The 20,981-nt window shown below is 38.3% G+C and overlaps 2 protein-coding genes across 10 annotated transcripts in view; both read right to left on the bottom strand.

Moving 5' to 3' along the window:
* Positions 1-1,146: 1,146 nt before the first annotated feature.
* On the bottom strand, positions 1,147-3,384 carry FGFBP2 (fibroblast growth factor binding protein 2). The gene is made up of 2 exons (XM_045019914.1): positions 2,514-3,384; positions 1,147-1,528 (listed from the first exon to the last, which is right to left on the bottom strand). The coding sequence occupies exon 1, from the start codon at positions 3,189-3,191 to the stop codon at positions 2,526-2,528; it is 666 nt and encodes a 221-aa protein (XP_044875849.1). The 5' UTR covers positions 3,192-3,384; the 3' UTR covers positions 1,147-1,528; positions 2,514-2,525.
* A 956-nt stretch (positions 3,385-4,340) lies between these two features.
* Positions 4,341-20,981, bottom strand: part of PROM1 (prominin 1) — an 82,510-nt gene continuing 65,869 nt past the window's right edge. For 3 of the 9 annotated variants that reach the window (XM_045020040.1, XM_045020039.1, XM_045020042.1), the window contains 11 exons: positions 16,370-16,462; positions 15,615-15,632; positions 15,159-15,212; positions 12,344-12,424; positions 12,173-12,241; positions 11,538-11,630; positions 9,827-9,942; positions 9,097-9,120; positions 8,643-8,711; positions 5,965-6,004; positions 4,341-5,720 (listed from right to left, as the gene is read on the bottom strand). In XM_045020040.1, the coding sequence (XP_044875975.1) occupies positions 5,986-6,004; positions 8,643-8,711; positions 9,097-9,120; positions 9,827-9,942; positions 11,538-11,630; positions 12,173-12,241; positions 12,344-12,424; positions 15,159-15,212; positions 15,615-15,632; positions 16,370-16,462 (636 nt within the window). In that variant the 3' untranslated portion in view covers positions 4,341-5,720; positions 5,965-5,985. The remainder of the gene's footprint in view (positions 5,721-5,964; positions 6,005-8,642; positions 8,712-9,096; positions 9,121-9,826; positions 9,943-11,537; positions 11,631-12,172; positions 12,242-12,343; positions 12,425-15,158; positions 15,213-15,614; positions 15,633-16,369; positions 16,463-20,981) is intronic. The other 6 variants (XM_045020041.1, XM_045020043.1, XM_045020046.1 and 3 more) reach the window with 4 other exon arrangements.

Raw genomic sequence — 20,981 nt, 5'->3', positions numbered from 1 at the left:
TCTATTCCCCTAAAAGATTGCTCTGTATGGTGCCCAAACACCAGAGTATAGGCATGATAAAACAGTCTGAGAATTGGATATAAAACTGCATTCACCTCTCCCCATGTTTGGAGGTACCCATCAGAATGCCCCCCACAGGAAGCAGAACGCTAGGAAAGATAACTGAAGTTACTGGTGATCGTTATAAAGTTAACGTTGTAACTGAGATCAAATGTAAGCTTCCTTGAGCACCTGTTTTATCAGAGTTCAGACCTGGCACATGCATTTACATCAAACTATTTGGCAAATATTTTCCTCCCTCCTGTGTACTTGCTACTGTACTAATCCTGTACTATTAAGGATTCTCTCTCAATTTTGTCACTTGTTTTTCTTTCTTCAGAACTCTCCCTTGAAACCTTAGTTAGCATTTCAGTATAAGACACATCTGTGGAAGTGCTCAAGTGAGTAAAGTTGCACAAGAGGCTAAATATTTGCAGAATCAGGGTATGACACAAACCTTACCCATTTTTCCAGTTGTCTCTCTCAGACTCACGTAGTGGACCAGGGCAAAGTGGGGTACTTGTTAAAAACTATTTCAGAGGACTAATAATAGAGTAATGTGTTTTGTAAATTCTAATAGCCTAAAACAAAGACAAGTTAATCCTTTCAGCATTTGGCTGAGTTTTTGACGTTGATGTTTGCATGGAAGTAATGTGTAATTTTGCACGTGCACAGACCTGTATGTTTGCGAGAAGCTGAATATTCCATTATCCCTTTCCAAATCCTTCCTGCAAATACAGCATTTGGAGTCAAGAACAAGTGAAGATTATTGATTACATGTTCATAATAGCAGTGAATTAAAAAAAAAAGCATCACTCTGGGGGCTGCCTCTGTTTTATATTCTATTTTGGACTACATTTATACTTGAATTTTTCCATTCAGTTTTTGCAATTGAAGTTTCTCAGCATCATAGCATGGGCAAGCGCTTGCCACTTCATTCTGAGATCTGTGGTTTCCTCCTCCCTGGATATCTAACCCAGTCCTCAGACACTGGCATTGGCATTATGTAAATCACTGTTCAGACACAGAGTGCAGCATAACACACAAGGATATTTTCAAAAATCATTCTTTTATTGGTTGCATAAACTGGAGCATTATTTACAGCTTTCATCTCTCTATAAATGCTCATTAAAATAAAGCTGCACAAATAGTAAAATGTAGCAAAGTACAGCACTTTAAAACAAAGTTAACCTGGCCTCTCAGATTAAATGCAGTCATGTTCCTATATATTATATCTATACCTAGAAGAATCAAAGAATTTATATAGGAGAGTTTCATCTTAATTTCAGTACAATCATTCCAATTTCATGCATCTTTGGTGACTGTCTTGAAAACTTCTTTAAACGGTTTGATTTTAGAAGTGCAAAGGAAAAAAAGTAGCTACAAGATTTATAGTTATGGTCCCATTTTGAAACTAAAACTTAGTCTAAAAAAGGGTATTAAACAGAAACTCCAGCGGGGAACTCTCTTCAGCTGTAAGAAATTTGCTCTGCAAAATAAAAAAAGTAAAGAAAAGTTAGTCATTTAGCAATTTGCCTTATTAAGCTCAGTTGGGATCTTCAGCAGTCTAAGCACACCTAAAATTAACTAACTTTCTGGCTCACACTGTACACATTTCCATTCCTGTGGAAAGCTCATCAGGTTTTGTAGACAGCTGTTTTGTAGACAGTCTCCAAGGTAAAATGCAAGTGGGTACAACTCCGATTACTTCTGTTGCGGCTTTGTCTTTACACCTAAACTATAGCAGCAAGGATGCAATCGCCTCTCATTTTTAGCATGTGATCACCTCTCATTTCCACGAGAAATATTCAAAGAATTGTCTGTTTTGGTTTATGTATGTAAAGTAAGTAGCTTTTTTAAACTCCATAAAATAGTTTTAAAGTTAATTAAATATTAAAGAGTAGTTTTGGTTAACAACCCTTGTGTTGTCAGAATTTGAATGTCTCTCTCTCTAAATTGTGCTTTTAGATGCATGCAATACATTGAAACTAATGAGATGGCAAAATTTTTTAATCAAAGCAGCATGCATTTTGGGGGAAAAATAAATCCAGTTTATACAAGTGGAATTGATGAGCTTCTGGGTTAAGAATTGTATCACACAGTAGTATACTGGAAAGTAATTCTGAAAATAGTACTATTTATTATTAACTAAGATAGCAGGCACTCTGTTTTAATTCTTACCAAGGGCCCAATCTTGACGGGTACTAGGGTCCCCTGACTCCTATTGACTTCAAATGGGAGATTATGCTGTTCAACACCTCCTGGGATTAGGCCCTAAATCACTTAACAGTCAACAAGTTTAAATCTTCAAGGTGAACAAATTCTTCCAATCTGGTTACAGTTTCTGAATTACACAATATACTATCCCTATCTATATTCTTAAAGAGCCCTGAGCTTAAGTTAAAAAAAAGCCAAAACAAAACAATGTGAAGAGATTCTGTTATGGCTGTATATTATTGAAGAGAGAGCTTTACCTGAAGCAATTCTTAACCTTTAAAGATGCTGATGATGTAGGAGCAGAAAGTGTGCAGTGATTCCCAGCAGTGCTCTCGTGCCAACTTCATGACTTCAGTATCATTTTCCGACCCTTGTCCGTGATGTGTTGGTTTTACAAGAGGTAGTGTAGATGGTTTAGGTCTCCCTGCTTTTTTGGCAGAGCTTTTCCCTGCCTGGGTTTCTTTAACTTGCTTTAGAGAAGCTGAGGGTTTCTGGATTGATTTCCCCTGGTTGGCTGTATCTGCTTGCTGGCTAGGATTCTGGTTTGGCTTCATGCTGGAAGCTACTTGCTTCATGTGAGCATCTGTGGGAGCCTTTTGGCACATGTTGGGCTTAAGCACTAGGGTGGACTGGCAAGCGTTTGGGAGTTTTCTAAGTTCAAGGGCAATCTGGTTCCAATAAACCTTTGGGTTGTTATTGAAAGGACGACAAATTGATGGTTTGCCAGTATATTCGCACCAGTAAGACTTGCCTTGGTTTTTGCATTCAATTCTGAGTTTCATTTCCCCATTACCACTCATGTTCATTGTGCAAGCGTCTTTGACTTTAGTCTGAAAATGGATTTCTTCACCGTTGCTCCTTTTCTTTTGTGTCTGTTTCTGTCCCAATCCTCCCATGCAACAGATCATCATTAGAAGAAGGATGACAGTCTTCATGGTGAAACACGGACTAAGATCCTGAAGCAACTCAGTCCAAAAAAGCAAAAGAAACAAGCAACTGTCTGCCCAGAATTTAAAGGTTTCGTGCACAAAGAAGTCTCTCTCTCTCTCGAGGTGGCCAGTATTTTTTTTTTAAATAAACCACCCTAGTGTAAGCATATGCCCATAATTTATAGCTCAAGGGAATGTCAAATAACCTGTGAACTCCCAAGAAGGTAACAAGACATCTTGCAACTAAATAGAGCACGATAGTTGTATAACTTAAAAGCACATTCCTACTCAAAATGCACACATCACCTTTGATTTTAACAGATATTTTCCACTCTCCAGCTATTTTATAGCTGTCTTTATGCCAGATATTGCATGACCACATGGAAGTAGTCAGAAGGTCAGCCAAATCACACCAATGAGGGTTTGTCCAGAAGATTAAAAAGTATTCAATTAATAAAAATGGATTTGTGGTACCTTTATGTTTTTTGTGGATGTGCACTGGCAAGCATGTGGCTTTTATATTTTATTGTGCCAATAATAGAAACATGGAATACTGTGGAAAATCAAAAGTACATTCCTTAACTAAGGAAAGCGTTTAGGACACACTGGGTATGTTGACACAGCAAAGAAAAAACCATGGCTGGCCTGTGCCACCGACTTGGGCTCACAGGTCTTGGGTTGCTTCATTGCTGTGTCGATTCAGGCTGGAGTCTGAGTTGTGGGACCCTCCCACCTTGCAGGATCCCAGAGCCCACTTCAGCCCAAGCCCAGAAGTTTACATAGCAATGAAAGAGCCCTGCAGCCCAAGTCAGCTGGCATGGGCCAGCAATGGGTTTTTCTTTGCTGTGTAGACATACCGAGTGTGGCCAGGGGGTTTATGGGCTTCCCCACACAGGTTTATCACTGTAATCCAATACCTGTCATTCTATTTCTGGGTTTCTCATCTTGCTTGGAGCCAATATTGTCAATGAAGTCCAACAGTACATCAGTTTTTGTAAGGAGGACAAAATCCATTTTCCAATGTGATCTTAGTCCACATCTTAACCCAGTACACCTCCTACACTTCTCAAAACACACTTAAAATGAAATAAAATATTTATGAATAAAATACAGGTTACTTAACCAAGTTTTTGTTTATTTAAATGGATTGGGAATATTTTCTCAAATTAAAAATAAACTTTTTAAATTCTACAATTCTGAACATATATATACACACACGCACAAACATATATATATGCTACATATTGTCACATTGAAACATTTCCATTTCTGACCAAAGAGTGAAAAACTTACAATGTTATTCCAGATAAAACTGGTATTGCTGTTCAGTTTTATTTTATGTTTTCAAAGGTTTTTGGAATTATCCTTATTTTAAGCCAAATTAGCCTTTCTGGAAACAGTTAAATATTGGTAAATAATCAGTTTGCTCTTCAGTTCAAGATATCTAATTCTTCCATCTTTCCTATCCCCTGTGCTCTATTTTTGTAGTGTAGACCTTTACAGTCCTTTAAGTGGATTTATAATGTCATATAATCCAGCAACACAACTGCCATGTCTAAATTCAAGGCAATACCCTAAACTACAGTGATGTAAAACAACCTTCTAAAAGTGTTCAAATTCCTGTGTAGAAAGTTTAATTTAAAAATTAGTTAGCAAAAATATAATCACTGCCTGTTTAAAGACTCACTGACATTTATTAGGAACTTGGTCTGGAGATGAAGTATTCTAAAAATTACCAACTTTATGACATCTCTCATGGTCTAATTAGAGCATCACTCAAACTCCTGGGAGCTCCACACCCTGCCACATACACAAAAGTTGTAATTTTAAATGAGTCTTTCTGCAAATACCCTTCTAGATCTAATATTTAATACACGATGATTTAAGTAACTCAAAGAGAGGGAGAAAAACCTTCAACTGAATTAATTTTTCAGAGACAGGAGATACTGCATATCCCGTACATTTAAAGTTCAGTCCAAAGTGGTCGCCCAAGAGCACCAAAAGTCAACACTAAACATGCTGATAAATTCCTCTGTGAAGTACATTATACAATATCAAAAATTTCGCTAAAACACTTTTAAGCTTTAAGAAAATGTATATACAAAAGACTCTGTATACAAAATGTATTCTTTATGCAAATGTGTATATACTGTATTTAACACATTCCCAACAAAACGGTAAGGTAAGAACTTGAGTAATCATGGTAGGGCAGTTAACTTTAAGCAAAGTCTGTGTAAGCCACATTAATATACATACTGTGATGTGAAATAGAAACCCCAGTGTAAAAAAAGTAAAAAACAGAAACCACTTTAGTTCAAGTCTTAAACAGTAGTGAACAAGAGGAAGTGCTCTGGTATTTTGTACAATAGTTAATGGCATAAAACATTAAACACTGTTTTCTTGATTCAAGACTGATTTACTGTACAAGCCACACAGAACAAGTGGCATGGGATTTGGATGGTGAATTCAGATCCCACTGTGGTTGGAAGAATTTAATGTTTCCTGTAGAAGAATCTTGAGCCTTCTTTCTATAGGCTGAAAATAGATCACAAGAAAAAGAATCAGTAAAAAATAGATTAAGGTAGCAATACAATTTAGATAGAACACTATACATACATGGTCTTCATCTGAAAGTCATGGGTGTGTCAACAGATAAACTTCTTTACCTTACCAACAATCATGCTATTATAAGTGTACAAGCCTTTGTTTTTACATTTTAAGAAGCAGATTTTAAAATGGGAGGATGCGCTGAAATAAATTTTAAAAGCTCATTACTTACCCCTGATGTTTCCAGTATTGGCTACCACTGTTCCACAGAGCTAAAGAGAACACAGAAATATATTTTTCTGTTGCTAACAAAAGAACTGAATAAACTGACTTCATAACTACAGTGCGTGGCACTGTCAGCTGTCAATAGTGTTACCAATCATCCCTGGGTCCGAAATCTATCAGTGTTATATAAATAATTCCTGAATCTTCTTGCCAGTTACTGAAGTTTTTAACTAGAGAAAATGGGTTTAGTTTCATTATATAGCAGTCTTTAAAAAAAAAAAAAAAGACTTGTTTTGGGGTGGAAGGAAATACTCAGATAATCAATTAACACCATAGACCTGAGTTAGAAAATGTCTTAACCCCAACCTCCCATAATGCTCTCACAAACAACTGTAGATGTATTTGATTTTTATTTCTCTCTGTACCTACCTGATCGGGAGAAAATAATCAGGTAGATTTCTAAATGCAACTGCAACCTGCAATTACTTGCATCCATAACATTGCAGGTACACAAGGGGAGACTTCCTATTCCTGTCACTTTAAAAGGATATGGTTTCACTGCTAACAATCTCACTCAAAAGATGCTACAAATACTTACAACCAACTATAAAGATCTGTAGGAACTGAGAAAAAGTAGGGTAGCAGAAAACATGAAAATGGTTTGTGCAGTTAAAAACAGAGAACAAGAATCTACTAGAGTGGTATCCCTGAATTGTGGTAGCCCTGGTCCAGTTTTTTCAAACTCTGTTTCAGGTATGAAATCATCAAAAGGAAGTGGCAGTTTAGAGTAAATTCTAATGTTAGTTACAGGGAGCAGGGAGAGGGACAATCCAGAGCAAGTTCACTGACAGTAGGACAACTGAAATCAGAATCTAGTCCTTAACATGTGTGTGTCCATGTGGAAAGCTAGTGTGCTTTCATTTAACAGAGTGTTTTTGTAATGTTAATGATTTTTGGCTTATTTCCGAATATCTCATATATTCAGTCATCGAACAAGGATTTCCTTATACTTTTTTTTTCCTACAAATACCACACAAATGATGTTCCATACAGCTGAAGAATGTTGAAAATCAATATTAAAAAAATCCAAAGATCAGAAGGTGACTTCTAAAGTCTGGACGATTATTGGTTCCCTCTTATGGAAAATATCAAAAGTCTTTAATATGGAAGTTCTCCGATGTGCCAGTGGAGTTGACTCTGGAGTCAAATATATTATAGATTAATATAAGGAGTCCCAAAAGCCCCCAGTGTGATATAGGCTATGCCAAAATAATGAACATTATAACACCACTAATACTAGGGTGACCAGATGTCCCATTTTTATAGGGATAGTCCCGTTTTTGGGACTTTTTCTTATCTAGGCGCCTATTACCCCCAACCCTGTCCCGATTTTTCACAGATGCTATCTGGTCACCCTAACTAATACCACTTATGAAATACTTCCTCCTAAAGGAAGCATAGGGAAGATACTTGGCTAATAAAATAATCAACGCAAAATAGGCTTTAACCCTGAGGGCTGTCAAAAATTTCGACCTCAAGCCCCATCAACATAGAAGACCCTATCCATGACCCAGAGAGCAATAAAAATTAATTCTCTACCAAACATTAAATCTAAACGTGTTCTATATAAAAAAAGTTACGTGGCTCACTATTCCTTATATTTGTCAATTATTTATATAGCTTCTCATTCAAGGAACTTAGAAGTATGTTACAAAGCCTACTGAACTCTCACTACAGTCTTGTGAGGTGGATCACATCATCCCAGTTTTATGGAATCAGAATCCAAGGCACTGAGGCTAAGTGACTTGCCAGTGTCTCACAGCAAGTGAGCCACAGAGACAGGAGAAGACCTTGCAACTCCCGTCTCCCAGACTTGTGACTTAACTATTTTGGACATATAAGATTAGACTAATTTCAGAGGTGCAGTAACATCCATCTTCCCCTCTACCCCTTCCATCCCCCTGGCCCAATTGCAGCCTGCACATAGCAAACTTTGCCTTTCCTCAGCTGTTTAAAAAAGCTGCACCAAGGGCACAGGTTGAAGGGACTACTGAGCAATTAAACATTATGTTAATTCGGGAGGTTACTGTGGCTACTCATTGCTTTTATAAAATATGAGATTTTTTTTTGTTTCTTATCTTTCAAATCTCTAGCCCTGCTTGTTCTATGTAGCCTACTTCTATGCATTCTCATGAAAAAAATTCTAAAAACCAAACTAGAATTTAAAAAGGAATAATCTATTAGTGCCCCAGGTTACAGTCAAAGTGGCATTTATTAGGTATCAATTTATAATCGGTCCTACAGCCTTTTCTATAAGCATGAAGAAAAAAAACAAAAACAGGAAAAAGTGAACATGCACCCAACAGCCTTTTAATTGCTATGCAGAGTACTTTAATAACTTTACCATTTTAGGGCCATCGTGGCAGAGAAGTAATATGGAATTATGTGGCTTTTAAGCGTACAAAATTCCATGGTTAAATGACTGGATTCTATTACAATATCTATGGCTATATAGGCATATTCAAAAAAATTAAACATACAGCCCTTGTTATAGTGAGCAACCATGCAAAAAGCAAATCCAAAATTAAACTATTCACTTTAAAACGTGCAGAAAATTGGATAGCCGATTAGCACAGTATGCTAAGCAAGGAAACGTGAAGGCATGCAGTTTCAGACTTGGTTTACCTTGTCATAACAGGATTGTGTATACCATATAAATGCTCTTTATGATAACCATTATTACCATTTTCCATACTGTAACAAAATAAATACACCAAAAAAGACTATGTTAACTATAAGATGCAATATGTACAAAATGGCTACAAAAGACATGTAAATGGATGATGGTATTGTATGTAAAAATAAGTCGGGTCTGTTCAGTAGACAATATTCTTTAATTTTCAACCATACTGATAGTGTATAATATCAAATAATTCTATGAAGTCTTATTTTAGCATGCTCCAATTTTCAATTATTTAATGGAGATATTTGTGTTCAGTTGTACCCTAACATTATAAAATGTAATTAAACCAAAAGACGTTAGTTTTTATAGTAAAGAATTATATTATATATATATATATATATAAACCCTCACTCCTTAGTAAAATAATTTTAACAAATATCAGTAAAAGTATCTTACTTTTTCATGGGTATAGTTTCAACACTAAAAAATACAAAAAAAGGAGAAGCAATCAACTTAAACATACTAGCAAGTGAACATTTGTCTTAGCAGTACACGTCTTGTTGCTGCTCTATTCATTTGTGAATGTACAATGTAAATTGACCAATGTGAAATAAAATGATCTGAAAAAATGAAGTGCGCAGGTTTACTGAACAGCTAAAATAAATAGGAAAAATAGTCAAAATGAAAATAAGTAAAAACAGTTATCATAAAGTAAAATGCCAAGTCCCTGAGACAGAGGAACTGCAAGTGAAAAGGAAAGACTGGTTAGGGATAATCAGGATATTGAGCAAAAAAAGGAAAGAATTAACAGAAGGAAACTACAAAGCAGGTACAAGTTATCTTAATGCAATAATTGAGCAAAGATCTACTGAAATTGGGAATATTTTTAAATAAAGGTGTAAGAAGTTTTAAAGCCCTGACCCTGCAAAGAGCTTCTCACAGGCAGACCCTGCTACACCAGTACAGAGCCCCAGTGAATCAATGTACGATATGGAAGTCCACCTATGTGGCCCATATTGACGGATCAGGGCCCATATCTGTACTCTTTCAGAAAATACTGTGGTGCTCATTTTGCCAATAGTGAAGGTTTAAACAATGCACCATATAGTTCACGTAAAATACTGTGTTATGCAGGAAAGTATTCATGTCCACCTTCTTTTTAGCCTATTTAAGATTATATACTTACTCATCATACACATCCTCTGTATCCATTCTACGATAGTATTTGGATAGTTTTACAGCACAAATTATGGCAGGAATTAAAAATATCGAACAGCCTCCCATACCAAACCAGAAGGTATTCTAGAAGACAACAAAAATCAAGAAAATGACATTCAATAAAATACTGTATCAGTGTTTTAAACCACTGCTAGTTTCTTCTCACATTTCTTCTTAGAACTGACCCCTTAGAGTCTTGAGTTGGAAATTGGCTTTTATTTAATAGCTAAAGTTGCTGCCCTTATTACTACTTGATTGTCAATTATGTTGATTCTGAAAGCATACAGCTGAAGTCATTGGCATGGTCCAGGACACTGCAGGACCCTGTAATGAGAGGTAGCCATGAATTATCAGTTGTTTGACCATTAGCAGAACATTATTACTCAACCAACCAACCCCAAGTTGGAAGATACTGTGTCCCTAGAGATGAACCTGCTAGCCATGTTTTTTTTCCTGCCTTGATATTTAACAGTAGTGGCCTTATTCATGTTCCCTGTGGCAAACTGAATTTTCAGCACCTTAGAGGTAGTTTCAGACTTGACAGCTGCAGTTCACGACTGTGAGAGTAATTTCATTAGTGCACAGATTAGCAGGCTCCAGCTGTTAAAATGGCATTTTAAACCTGATTCCTATGGGCTGGAGGCAGTTTTGACTTGTATGTGAGCCCAGCTGGGATCTTTCATCATGTAAGATTTTGACCCATCCACGGCTAACTGATCTGGTGAGTGGTATTTTTCCCATTCAGTTTCTGCAGGATGGAAGGAAGAGATGTTCTGCAGTTCCTTTGTGGTGCCAGGTGATTTTGACTTGGCTCTGGCAGGACAGCAGGTTTCAGGATTTAGTATTAGCAGGATTAGGGCACTTCAGACTCGATTTCAGAAAATTAGAGGTGGTTCTTGTATACAAGTTCTGATTATTGCTTGGTTCGGACTGATTGAGGAAAAGAAAAAATTGGTGAGAGAAGTTTTAGGTGGTTTACAGATATGTGGTTTCTTCTAATACACACAGCCAACTTTTCATCCTTTGAGAGATGAGAAAATGCCAAATAGCACCTCAAAGTACTACAAGCCATAATGAACCTCTCCTCTGTACATGAATGAATCAAGATTTGTTTTCTGCATGCCACCTGAAAAAAGTTCCTTTTCCTCATTCACATTTTCTAGATTCCAGCAAAGATGTTTGTGGAAATTTTTTCCTCAGTACTTCCATTATTCTTATATTCTCAGAGCAGAGATGGGTCAAAGCTGGAATGTCAGATCCACTCCCCTTTGAATTTCACAGGAGTTCAACTCCCCAAAACAGAACCTCCTGCAAAACAGTTCTCATTCTGGATCTGAACTTGAATCAGAATTGGTCTCTTTTCATATTCAAGATAGCAAAATCTCTCAAGAACAGTGGATTTTGCAGGATTTCTGCGATTATGGGACAAAGTCTCATGGGAATGTATTGAAACTCCAGTCTTGGAGTGGTTTCAGACTTGAGCTCCATACTTTAAATTAAATCTAATCCAGATCAGAACACTTCCTCCTTGGCCAATCTCAGATTTAGACAACCTCTTTCATCAGAACATCTTAGTCAAAGGATGAAATGCAGAGAGTTATGTTCACAGTTCAGTGGAAGTACAAGCAAGAATTCCCCATTTAAGGCCCTAGTTTTGAAAAGTGGGAAATATTTCTTACCACAGAATCAATGACATAGCTGCATAAAAATATATCTACTGCAGTGTCTATCACGTTGGCAATAGGCTTGCATGCTGCTACCTCCATGGTAATCTACAACAGATTAAAAATACCATTCAGGTCATTCATTAAAAAACCAAACCCTGCAATACCCCGGTACAAGCTTTATGTGCCATTTACCAAGGGCGTGTTCCCCTCTCCCTAAGCAAATTCCTGCAATATTCTATCCCCAGAGCGCAAATCACACCTGAAGAATTAACTTGTTTTTCTCAATAGAATTATGCATTTATTTTTCCTTTCTTTAAGAAAAGGGTGAGAAAAAACAAAAACAAAGTCAGGCTCAGTGCAAGAGAAGTACAAATGGTATCTCAGCCACTTGCACTCTAGAGAAACATCACTGTAATTAGAATTGCATTTTGCACACTGCTATGCACTGAAACAACTCATTGCTTCCACTCTAAATATAATGAAACTCCATTTATAGTAAACACACTATAACAATTTACACTTTTCCCCCGTTCTGAACACACATAGTAAAAAAAAAAAAACTTTAAACTTTTATTTTTAGGTTTGTTTTTTTTACACGCTTTGTCATATTTTACAGTAGTTCCCTCAATGTAGTAAATGCACCTTACCGACTCCTTGACCCACTCAACATATTGCTCGAAGTAGCCTATTATCATATCCATGTACTTTTTGGTTTCCTAAAAAAAACCAAACAAAAATAAACAAACCACCAATCCTTCACACAAAACCTCTACTGCACCCTAAATTCATTAAACTAATTTAAACATAAGAAAGATTACCTGGATGATAACCAGTGACGCATCGTTGCTTATGAGAAACTGAGCAGCATCAACAGCACTAATCACATTTCTTACTTTTACCTGAAAAAAAGAACGTACATAAGATAGCGTAGATCTTTCCAAAGTTGCTATGACAACACTGCTGGTATTGTATTTTTAGTCCTTTCTATAGATAAATATCATTGTCCTGATAACACTAAAATCTGAGAAAAATGTTTCTCTCAATATGGTGAGTGCAACAGGGGGTCCACAATATCCTGGCACCCCTAAGGCATAAGGATTCATTCTATACCAACATGGACCCCCTCACCACTGCCAGAGGCAGGCACCTCTGTAGTCAGGCAGCAGCCCTTGCTGTACTCTCTTTCATACTTCTAGAACAGGTTACCCTTCTTTTCTTTCCTTCCCTTATGAGTAGGGATTCTCTCCTCTCCTGGGCCAGTCCGTCACCACCTGGACCCCCACAACAACAGCCATGCACTATAGAGGTAAAGATGAGCAAAATCTTGCCTCAGAAAATAATTTCACACCCTGTATCATGGCAGAAGTACGCATGTGGAAGGGAAGCACAGGGTCAAACAATATCTCAGCTGTGGACTACAACATAGACTGTCAGTGTCCTTAAAACATTTTGGTCCCCCCCCTTTTTTTAAACCTGATAGCTTTTCATTATAAAAAAATCCCAATAGCTCCCCAATACACGCAAAGGATGATGTACTCACAGCCTTATGTTGTAGGTGAATTTAAAAAAAGCTTCTAAGCTTCTGTCCCTTTCCCACAACAACCTCACGTTCTCACCAGCTCCTCTTACCTGCCCATCTAGGTCCAGGACATACAAGTTCTGAATGGATTTCCTGCAGCTGGTTTGCTGCCATGCATGGGTGTGAAAGTGGCAAGAAGAACTGAAGCAGGTAAGGAGCAATTAGGGTGACATAACTGCACTAGCGCTACTGGGGCTGGACTGTTGCTACAGGAGCCAAGGCAGGCTGGTGGTAACAGGGAAAGCTGCTGCCAGAAGGACTCTCCACCCTGTTGCTGATTCTCAAGAGACTAGCAGAGCATAAAGGCAGCTGCTCTCTTGGCTGTGCAAGCACTAGCTGCTATGGAGAAGGAAAGCAGGTGGGCTGCCTTAGGGAAGCTCTGTCAAGCTCATGCTTCCTGCAGTTTGGCTGGGATTGCAAGAGTGAGTAAGGGGACACGGTGGACGCACTGTGCTAGGGGAAGAGACATCCAACATTAACAAGACAGTGGAGTTCATTTCATTAAGCACGAGTGGGCTAATTTTATTTTATTTTTTACATACGGACAGGTGAGGCAATCCTACCTCAATGACTAAGAGTAAAAGCAAGCTGCTGAGTAACAGGAAAACCACAGCATGTAAAATTGTACTGAAATTATTTTACTAAGTGAGAATTAAAACTTTCCAATGGCCTGTTTAAAAAATAGCCACAAAGCGTCTTTTGATTTGTGGCTGCTTCCTGGGCACTGTAACTACCTAGATTAACAATAAAAATCAATGAAACTTTGCACATCAAGTGCTTTACAAGGGGAAATGTGAAAGATGGGGAAACCAAGGCACCTAGACCTCTGTAGAATAGAGCCCAGAGCTTCAGACTCCTTGGCTCAGACCTGCAAAGGGACTTGGACATTGCAAACCTGAGCATCACAATGCCTAACTATTTAGGTGCCTAGAAAAAATAGAATTCACAGGAACAACACTGATACACAAAGCCTGGAGTTAGACCCCTTGGCTCCCTACACAATGCCATAGGTGCGTTAGACTGTGATCCACAAAGCCAGTGCACTAGGCAGGGTATTAACTAAGTTAGCCCAGAGGAGGTGCCAGCCAGATGGTGAGTGGTAAGCCTGGTGCCTATCTCTGCTGGCAATCCATGAACTGGGGGAGACAGGTGTTTTGGCTGCCTAAGTTGCATGTGGAGCCCAAAACAAAACAACTCATTTACTGCTTCAGTTAATATTTAATTATTCAGTTGTTTAGTGAGAGACAGAGTGTATCACCATCACAATAGCCTAATGGCTAGGGCACTCACCTGAGAGTGGCAGATCCCAGTTCAAATTCCTTCTCCCCTTCAGGAAGAAGGGGGAACTTGAACGAGGGGGAGTCTCCTATATCCCAGGTGAGTTCCCTAACCACTGGTTTAAATGTTCTGAGGGGGGTCCTCCTTTCCCCTCCCCCACACTGTTTTGTATGAACTCTCCAGAAGGGTCTCAGAGGCGATCTACCAGACGGGCCTCACACATGACACAGGCAGCCTAGTGCCTGTTTTTTCTGGGCTTGTGAACTGCTCTGAGGCGTAAGTGGGAGACAGGTGTCCGGACACCTACAGTGAGGCTGCACTGCACAAGCCCAGAGGTAAAAATTTGAGAGCCACATGAGTTTAGGTACCTACAGGATTGGGTGTCAGACAAGCAGGAGTTTTATGGATCAAAGTGGTGCCTAAAAATGTGACTTAATTGCTCAAGTACCTTCATGGATTCCATCCCTAGTCCCCAGCTCTAAGCATGACACACTCTTCCTGCCCCCGAAAAGTTAGCAAAATAAAAATGTTGCAAATATTATGTCCTGTATGCTTGTGGTAGTGTAGATTTAAAGTAAAAAAATAAAATATGTTTATTGTGATGGGTTGGATCACTCACTCACTGAGAGAGAGAGACACACACACACACGACCATAACTTCTACAGAGATATGTTACATGGCACAGGCAGCACAAAACATATTCCAGTTATGTCATGTTCCCATAAAGCATTATGGGGTACAGCGTCACACTTTATTGCCAGAAAGACAAACCTACCATAAATTCAGATGATGTCCTCTGCAGTAATCTAATGCTCTGATTTAAAGTGCTCTGGTTAAAAAAAAGAAAAAAGAAAAGAAAAAGATTTTATAAGAATCCTCTTGCTTCAATACAATGTATGTCTACAAGAACAAGTCACCTAGATAATCATAACCAGTAATATATTTCAAACACATTAATATTAACGGATGCAAACTAGTTGCATTAGCTAAGAACTGATTGCCTACTAATGGAACTAGCAGCCAGTGTGTGTAAGACTCTCAGAAGGAAACAATATTTTTCTTAAAGCACAGAGCAGCCACACTTTGTGTGCTAGAAGACTTCAAACATAACTAAAGTTTGCAGCAATAAGGCTGGATATCATTTATTTGGGAGATAAAGGAAAATAGTTAAAATTAAAGCTCATTGTGCATAGTGTATTATTTTACAGTTTTGGAAAGGAAAATCACTTACCCTAGCTTTTACATATTTCTTGACAGTCAGTTTTGGAAAAAGAAAAAAAGATGAGAATAATTAAGAGTTAATTAGAAGAGAAACAGTGAAGGATCAGCAGAATGCAACAGAGGACCTAATACTTCTCTATAAGAGGAACATAGGGACAAATACATTTCTATACAGAACTATACGTATGAACTGCTAAATTAAGGGCCAGTCCTGTGAGGTACTGAAAGCCCCTTGGAAGATGTTGAGCTCCCAGATTCCCAGTGATTTCAGACAGTTCCTCAGCACTTTCCAGGAGATGTTCATCACCTAACAGACCTGGGCCCTCAGACGACACTAAAATAGTATAAGCTGAAAAATTTAAGGAGAATATACAGAGAAAAACTGACATCTGGCGGAGCTGTGATTTGAGCTTGCAAAGAAAGGAAGGGGCAAACAAAAAGCTTGCAAAGAAAGGGGCAAAACCAAGTTTGGTTTTCACAATATTATACTACAACAACAACGGTAATGACATTGGTTTGTTAAAAATTTATCTGACTACCGTTTTAATTACATAATATATATAAAACTGTATTTAGATACAAAAATGAAGATATATTTTGGAAATATACAATACATAAAACTAAACCTAATATGGAATTTGCACAAAAGAAAAAAGTCATTAGCTGCACTGTAATTTGATGATTTTCTTAATCGGTAGTTTTGTAATCTATATCTATATTTTTACTGTAACTATGTGTTCATAGTACAACACTTAAATATTTTACCATAGCTTGCTCCAGTGGAACAACTTGTTGGTTATGAATCATTCGAATACTGTTTGCATGTCCTTTTAATGCATTTTCCAGTGCTCCTTTGGGCTGCAAATATAAACATAATCATTCAGTTTGCTGATCTGTAGTTTTTTTTAAAAAAGTGGTATTTTTCCAAAGCATCAAGAATATTTCAAGCAAAACAAGGAAATGTGTAGCAATCAATATCATGTACATTCTGGCCATATTTTGCAAAGCAAACTGAAATAAGCAATATGATATGGCATTAGATATGCTACAGCCCAGGGAAATTATCATAAAAATAGTAGAAATCTCAGTAAGTGAAACAAACGTGCAGTTCTAATATAGTCAGAGAAATATTAAGATACCTATACAAATTCAATGGTATGAATTTTCACATAGTGCACTGAGTTAGCCATTTTTTTCTCAACATCAAAAGCACAGGATAGCCTCACTCTTTTTTGCTCTAATGTCTGAGAGGCTCATTAAGAATGACTGATCTTATTAAGGGAATGCTCCAGTTATTTATCCACTGTCTCTCAAAGTGCAATGGCGCCCTCCACTGGGATTATAATTTTCCTTTATAGATTAACCAAAACATCTACATGTAGGATTGGTACAGATTTAGGGACATCTAGTCTTTTGAACTATTTACAATGTTGAATATAGCCAATTGATTTAAGGAATTTACATTCAGAAATATTATAATCTTTGAGTGATTCTGGCTTGGGGAAGGGAACATTTGTGCCTATGCTTTTTCTTGTTTAGTGGTTCTCTCTTAGCTAAAAAGTCAGGAAAATTAGAGACTTTGCAGACAATTTCTAGACACTGAAAAAAGGTCTGTCTACACTGCGCAGACCCACAGCACAGTTGCAGCTGGCTCAGGTCAGCTTGCTGGGGCTGCAGTGTTATAAAATTGCAGTGTAGACATTTGGGCTAAGGCTGGAACCCAGACTCTGAGATGATCCGAGAGGGACATCGTAGGATTGTGGTTTACTTAACAGATGGGTCTAACAACTATTAAGGCAAAACACTCAGCAAGTAGCGATAAATTACTTACTTCACACTCCTTGTTACACAAACTTATTTATAACTTCTTGTTATCTTTCCTTATACATCATGTATTAGCTTCTTATTTCCATGTTAACTCTCCTCCCCTGTCATTACAGGTTTAGTTTTAGTTCAAACCAGTCTTTTCTAGCTTTTTAGTTACTTTATCTTTTTTTCTCAAAAACATGATTACTCTGCAATTTCTTACACATACACAGTTCTTCTTACACGTATGCTGTTAAATGTTATCAGAACAGACTTAATATCCACAGCAGGCTTCTGTCATGCCCCTTTGCTCCCAATGTTCCCTACCATGAAGCTTCAGAATCCTTTCTAAGGCCTAATTGAAGCCTATATTTAATATACATCTCTTCTCATTCCCAAATGCCTAACCAAGATCATTAACCTTCCAAATCAATGCAATTAGCACAACTACTAGTATGGCCTGCACACTTACAAAGCCCATTAATATCATGCATACCCGCAGATGTTCGTCCAATAATATACTAACTCCCACCATGGGGCATTTCCAAGTGCATCTATGTCACTTCGAATACTTACTCTCCTATCTTAAAGTCAACAAATGTTCTGGATGTTTACTCATTAACGTCTGAACATTTAAATGTGGTCTGACTCAGCTTAACTATCAGTCTAGGGCAGCACTAATTAGGGGGGCATTAGCTGATACACTGTGGATCTCATTCTGGGGAACTGGAAAAATTACCTGGCCCCTATTCAGGTAACTTTTCTTGGAACCAAGCAGAACATTGGCTACTCATAGTATCATGTGGGTCTCAGAACCTGGGTTCTAGCCCAAGCCAGAACATCTCCATTGCAATTTGATAGCCCCATAGCCTGAGCCCCGAGATGCCTTGGTACCATGGTTTTTTTAATCAGAGTAAATATACCAATACTGTGTCAACTAGTTCATCCAGTAAGTCACCCTTTCTGTCCTGCCCAAATCTCAATTCTTTGACTAAAATGAGGAAGACGACAACAAGATCTCACTTTCCTCTCCCATACCAGATGAATAGGCCTGAGATTTTTTTTTTTAAACTTTAGCCTGTTTTTCCTCACTGCAGAGAGCAAAACAAGTGGTGGTTTTTTTTTTTAATAGTTTATTTATCAGCGGGACAAGTGGGAAAAGTCAGGGGTCTGATCTTTCCATGCAGGCTGGTAGAACTGGAGTCCATGCCAGTGAGCAGCAGTCACTCCTTGTACAGGGAGGTGGATTCACATACATCTAAAGCTTTGTCCACACCACTGACAAGAACCATTGCTGAAAATGGGTGTCAGCAATATGTGCAGCAGAACTAGTGCCAAACATGAGCAATGAATAAGCATAGATAAGAAAACTATATTGTGCAACAGTTCAGCTGCATCCATTGCTGACACCCATTGGTAGCAGATCTCTTTTATAATATAGACACGGCCCCAGAATCTGTGCTATCTAGGGACTTAGGAAGGAAAAGCAACCGTCAAACGATTCCTGAAGGGCTGGAGAACTCAAGGTATAACAGAAGCCAGAGCCATCAACAGTCCTAGACCTCAACTGTCCTGGGGGAGACACTCCAGGATCCTAGGTTGGACAGCTAAGTGTGGACACACTGACAGAGTGAATCTAAATTTCACCCAAACATCCAGAGTTACCTGAAACAGCGCAGGATCATAGACATTACATCCTTAGATGCTAGTGTCAATTTCAAAGCAGTCTAGCTTCCCTGCACTGATTCTAACATGTTATGCTGTCCCATCAATGATCTCATCCATTACACTAATCAGCATCATCAAAATACACACAGAGAAAAAACTTTCACAATGACAAGTCATGCATTTAACTACTGTATACTTTACATCACATTAGTTGACTTCATCTTTTTTCTGCTTTTTATTAAGCATCCACAAAAAAAATAAAGATAGCGTCACAGAACATCTTATATTTTAGAGATGTATGTAGAATCTACCATTAAAGAACCCCTATCATGAGCAATTCCAGAGAAAAGAGTGTGTTGGAAGACTCTGACTGTGGGACTTGGGAGCGTGTTGGAGGTGTCCCACTTTAGCTCACAGAAAATTCCCTCTGTAGTCATTCTGTAGGAATGCAATTCTTTGGCTGTTAAATGGATAATGAATGCATTGTCATAGCTTTAATGAAGATAAATACAGGAGCCTTGTGCTTATGGAAGCTGTACAAACAGAAGAGATTACATGTATTTTAGTTGCTTCTATGCAACATATTCTGGGGGAAGCCATTCATCTCCTAAATTTTTCATAAGAAGGGTTCAGTTAAGGCAACATCATCATTTTAAAGAGGAAGTGAATAAAAGGAACAATGAGAGCTAGAATCACAGAAAAGGTCAACAGAAATCTCAGAGTACAATGAAGAATCACATTACTGTCATGTAATCAGAGTTGTAAATTCAAACCTAGTGTGAAGCCATTCCCATCAACCCCGGAACTTTCTTGTTCTAACTTGATCTCGCCATCACCAAAATACAAAACAAATCCTAACAGTTACCAGGGCTGGATGAAGGCAGTACTGACCTCTGTTTAAGGCGCTTGAAGTCATGCGATAACAGAAGAATCTCTGCTTTCATTAAAAAGGTCTCTTGTTCTCATGATTACAAAGCAAAGCTGAAAACAGTGTAACCAAACCACTGATATCTGTCAGAGCGTGCAGACAGCCTGAATCAACAGCTATGAAAGGTTTGACCTGCACTGTGCATCTCAATGCGGTGTTAACTCCAAAACCCCCAACGCTGGGGGTCCCCGTCCCCCCATCTAAACAGAGACGGTGTGATAAGAAGAGAAGAGAGCAGCAGGCCTGGCTCATGCACCCAACAAGCTGGAGTAAGTATTTGGGGCACTATGTTGCTACTCCTGTCTGTCTTGGGGAAGAAGGAGCTCCTGTTACCACCCCGGGATGCAGAAGGGGGTCCCATGCCACTGTGTGTCTCTTTGCAAGGAGAACCCCCAGTCACTGTCCAGGGGCATACATATGGTACGCCATGGTGTGTAGGACACCTGATTGCTTTGCTTTGGTCCTGACTGTAATGCTTGCTGGCTATTACATTTTTTTTTTTAAATATGAAAGAGAAACTAAGTATGAAAATATAAAACCAAATGTGCAATATTAGCCTACAAAGCTGTGCCAGTTCCTCCCCAGATTAATTTGCTTGTATGCTCTATCCACACCGCCTACCCACTTTCAGCTGTAAGCCCTTCAGGGCAGGTACCATCTCTTTTGTGTGTTTGTACAGTGCCTAGCACAATGAAGCCTCAGGCTCAGCTAGGGTTATATAAGTATTTACTAAAAAACATTCACTACACAATAACTGGACAATGCATTCAAATGGCCTTTCCCCACCATGATGTGGGTCAGTTTTCTCATTAAACTGTGATAATAAAATATAAGCAGTGCTTATCTGAAATACTGTAATGGAGTTTGCAGGACTTGCCAGTTTCTTTTTAAAAAAGCAGCAATAAATGCTACTATAAATGAAAACCAAGACAACAGAGGCAGAAATGACGTGTGTGGGGGGTATACAGGAAAAGG

This window comes from Mauremys mutica, chromosome 5, assembly GCF_020497125.1.
Source record: "Mauremys mutica isolate MM-2020 ecotype Southern chromosome 5, ASM2049712v1, whole genome shotgun sequence".
Classification (NCBI taxonomy): Eukaryota; Metazoa; Chordata; order Testudines; family Geoemydidae; genus Mauremys; species Mauremys mutica.
This window is presented reverse-complemented; position numbering and strand designations above follow the sequence as displayed.

What these genes read in the sequence shown, in the direction of transcription:
- FGFBP2 (XM_045019914.1), bottom strand. Translation starts at nt 3,191, where the DNA reads ATGAAGACTGTCATCCTTCTTCTAATGATGATCTGTTGCATGGGAGGA.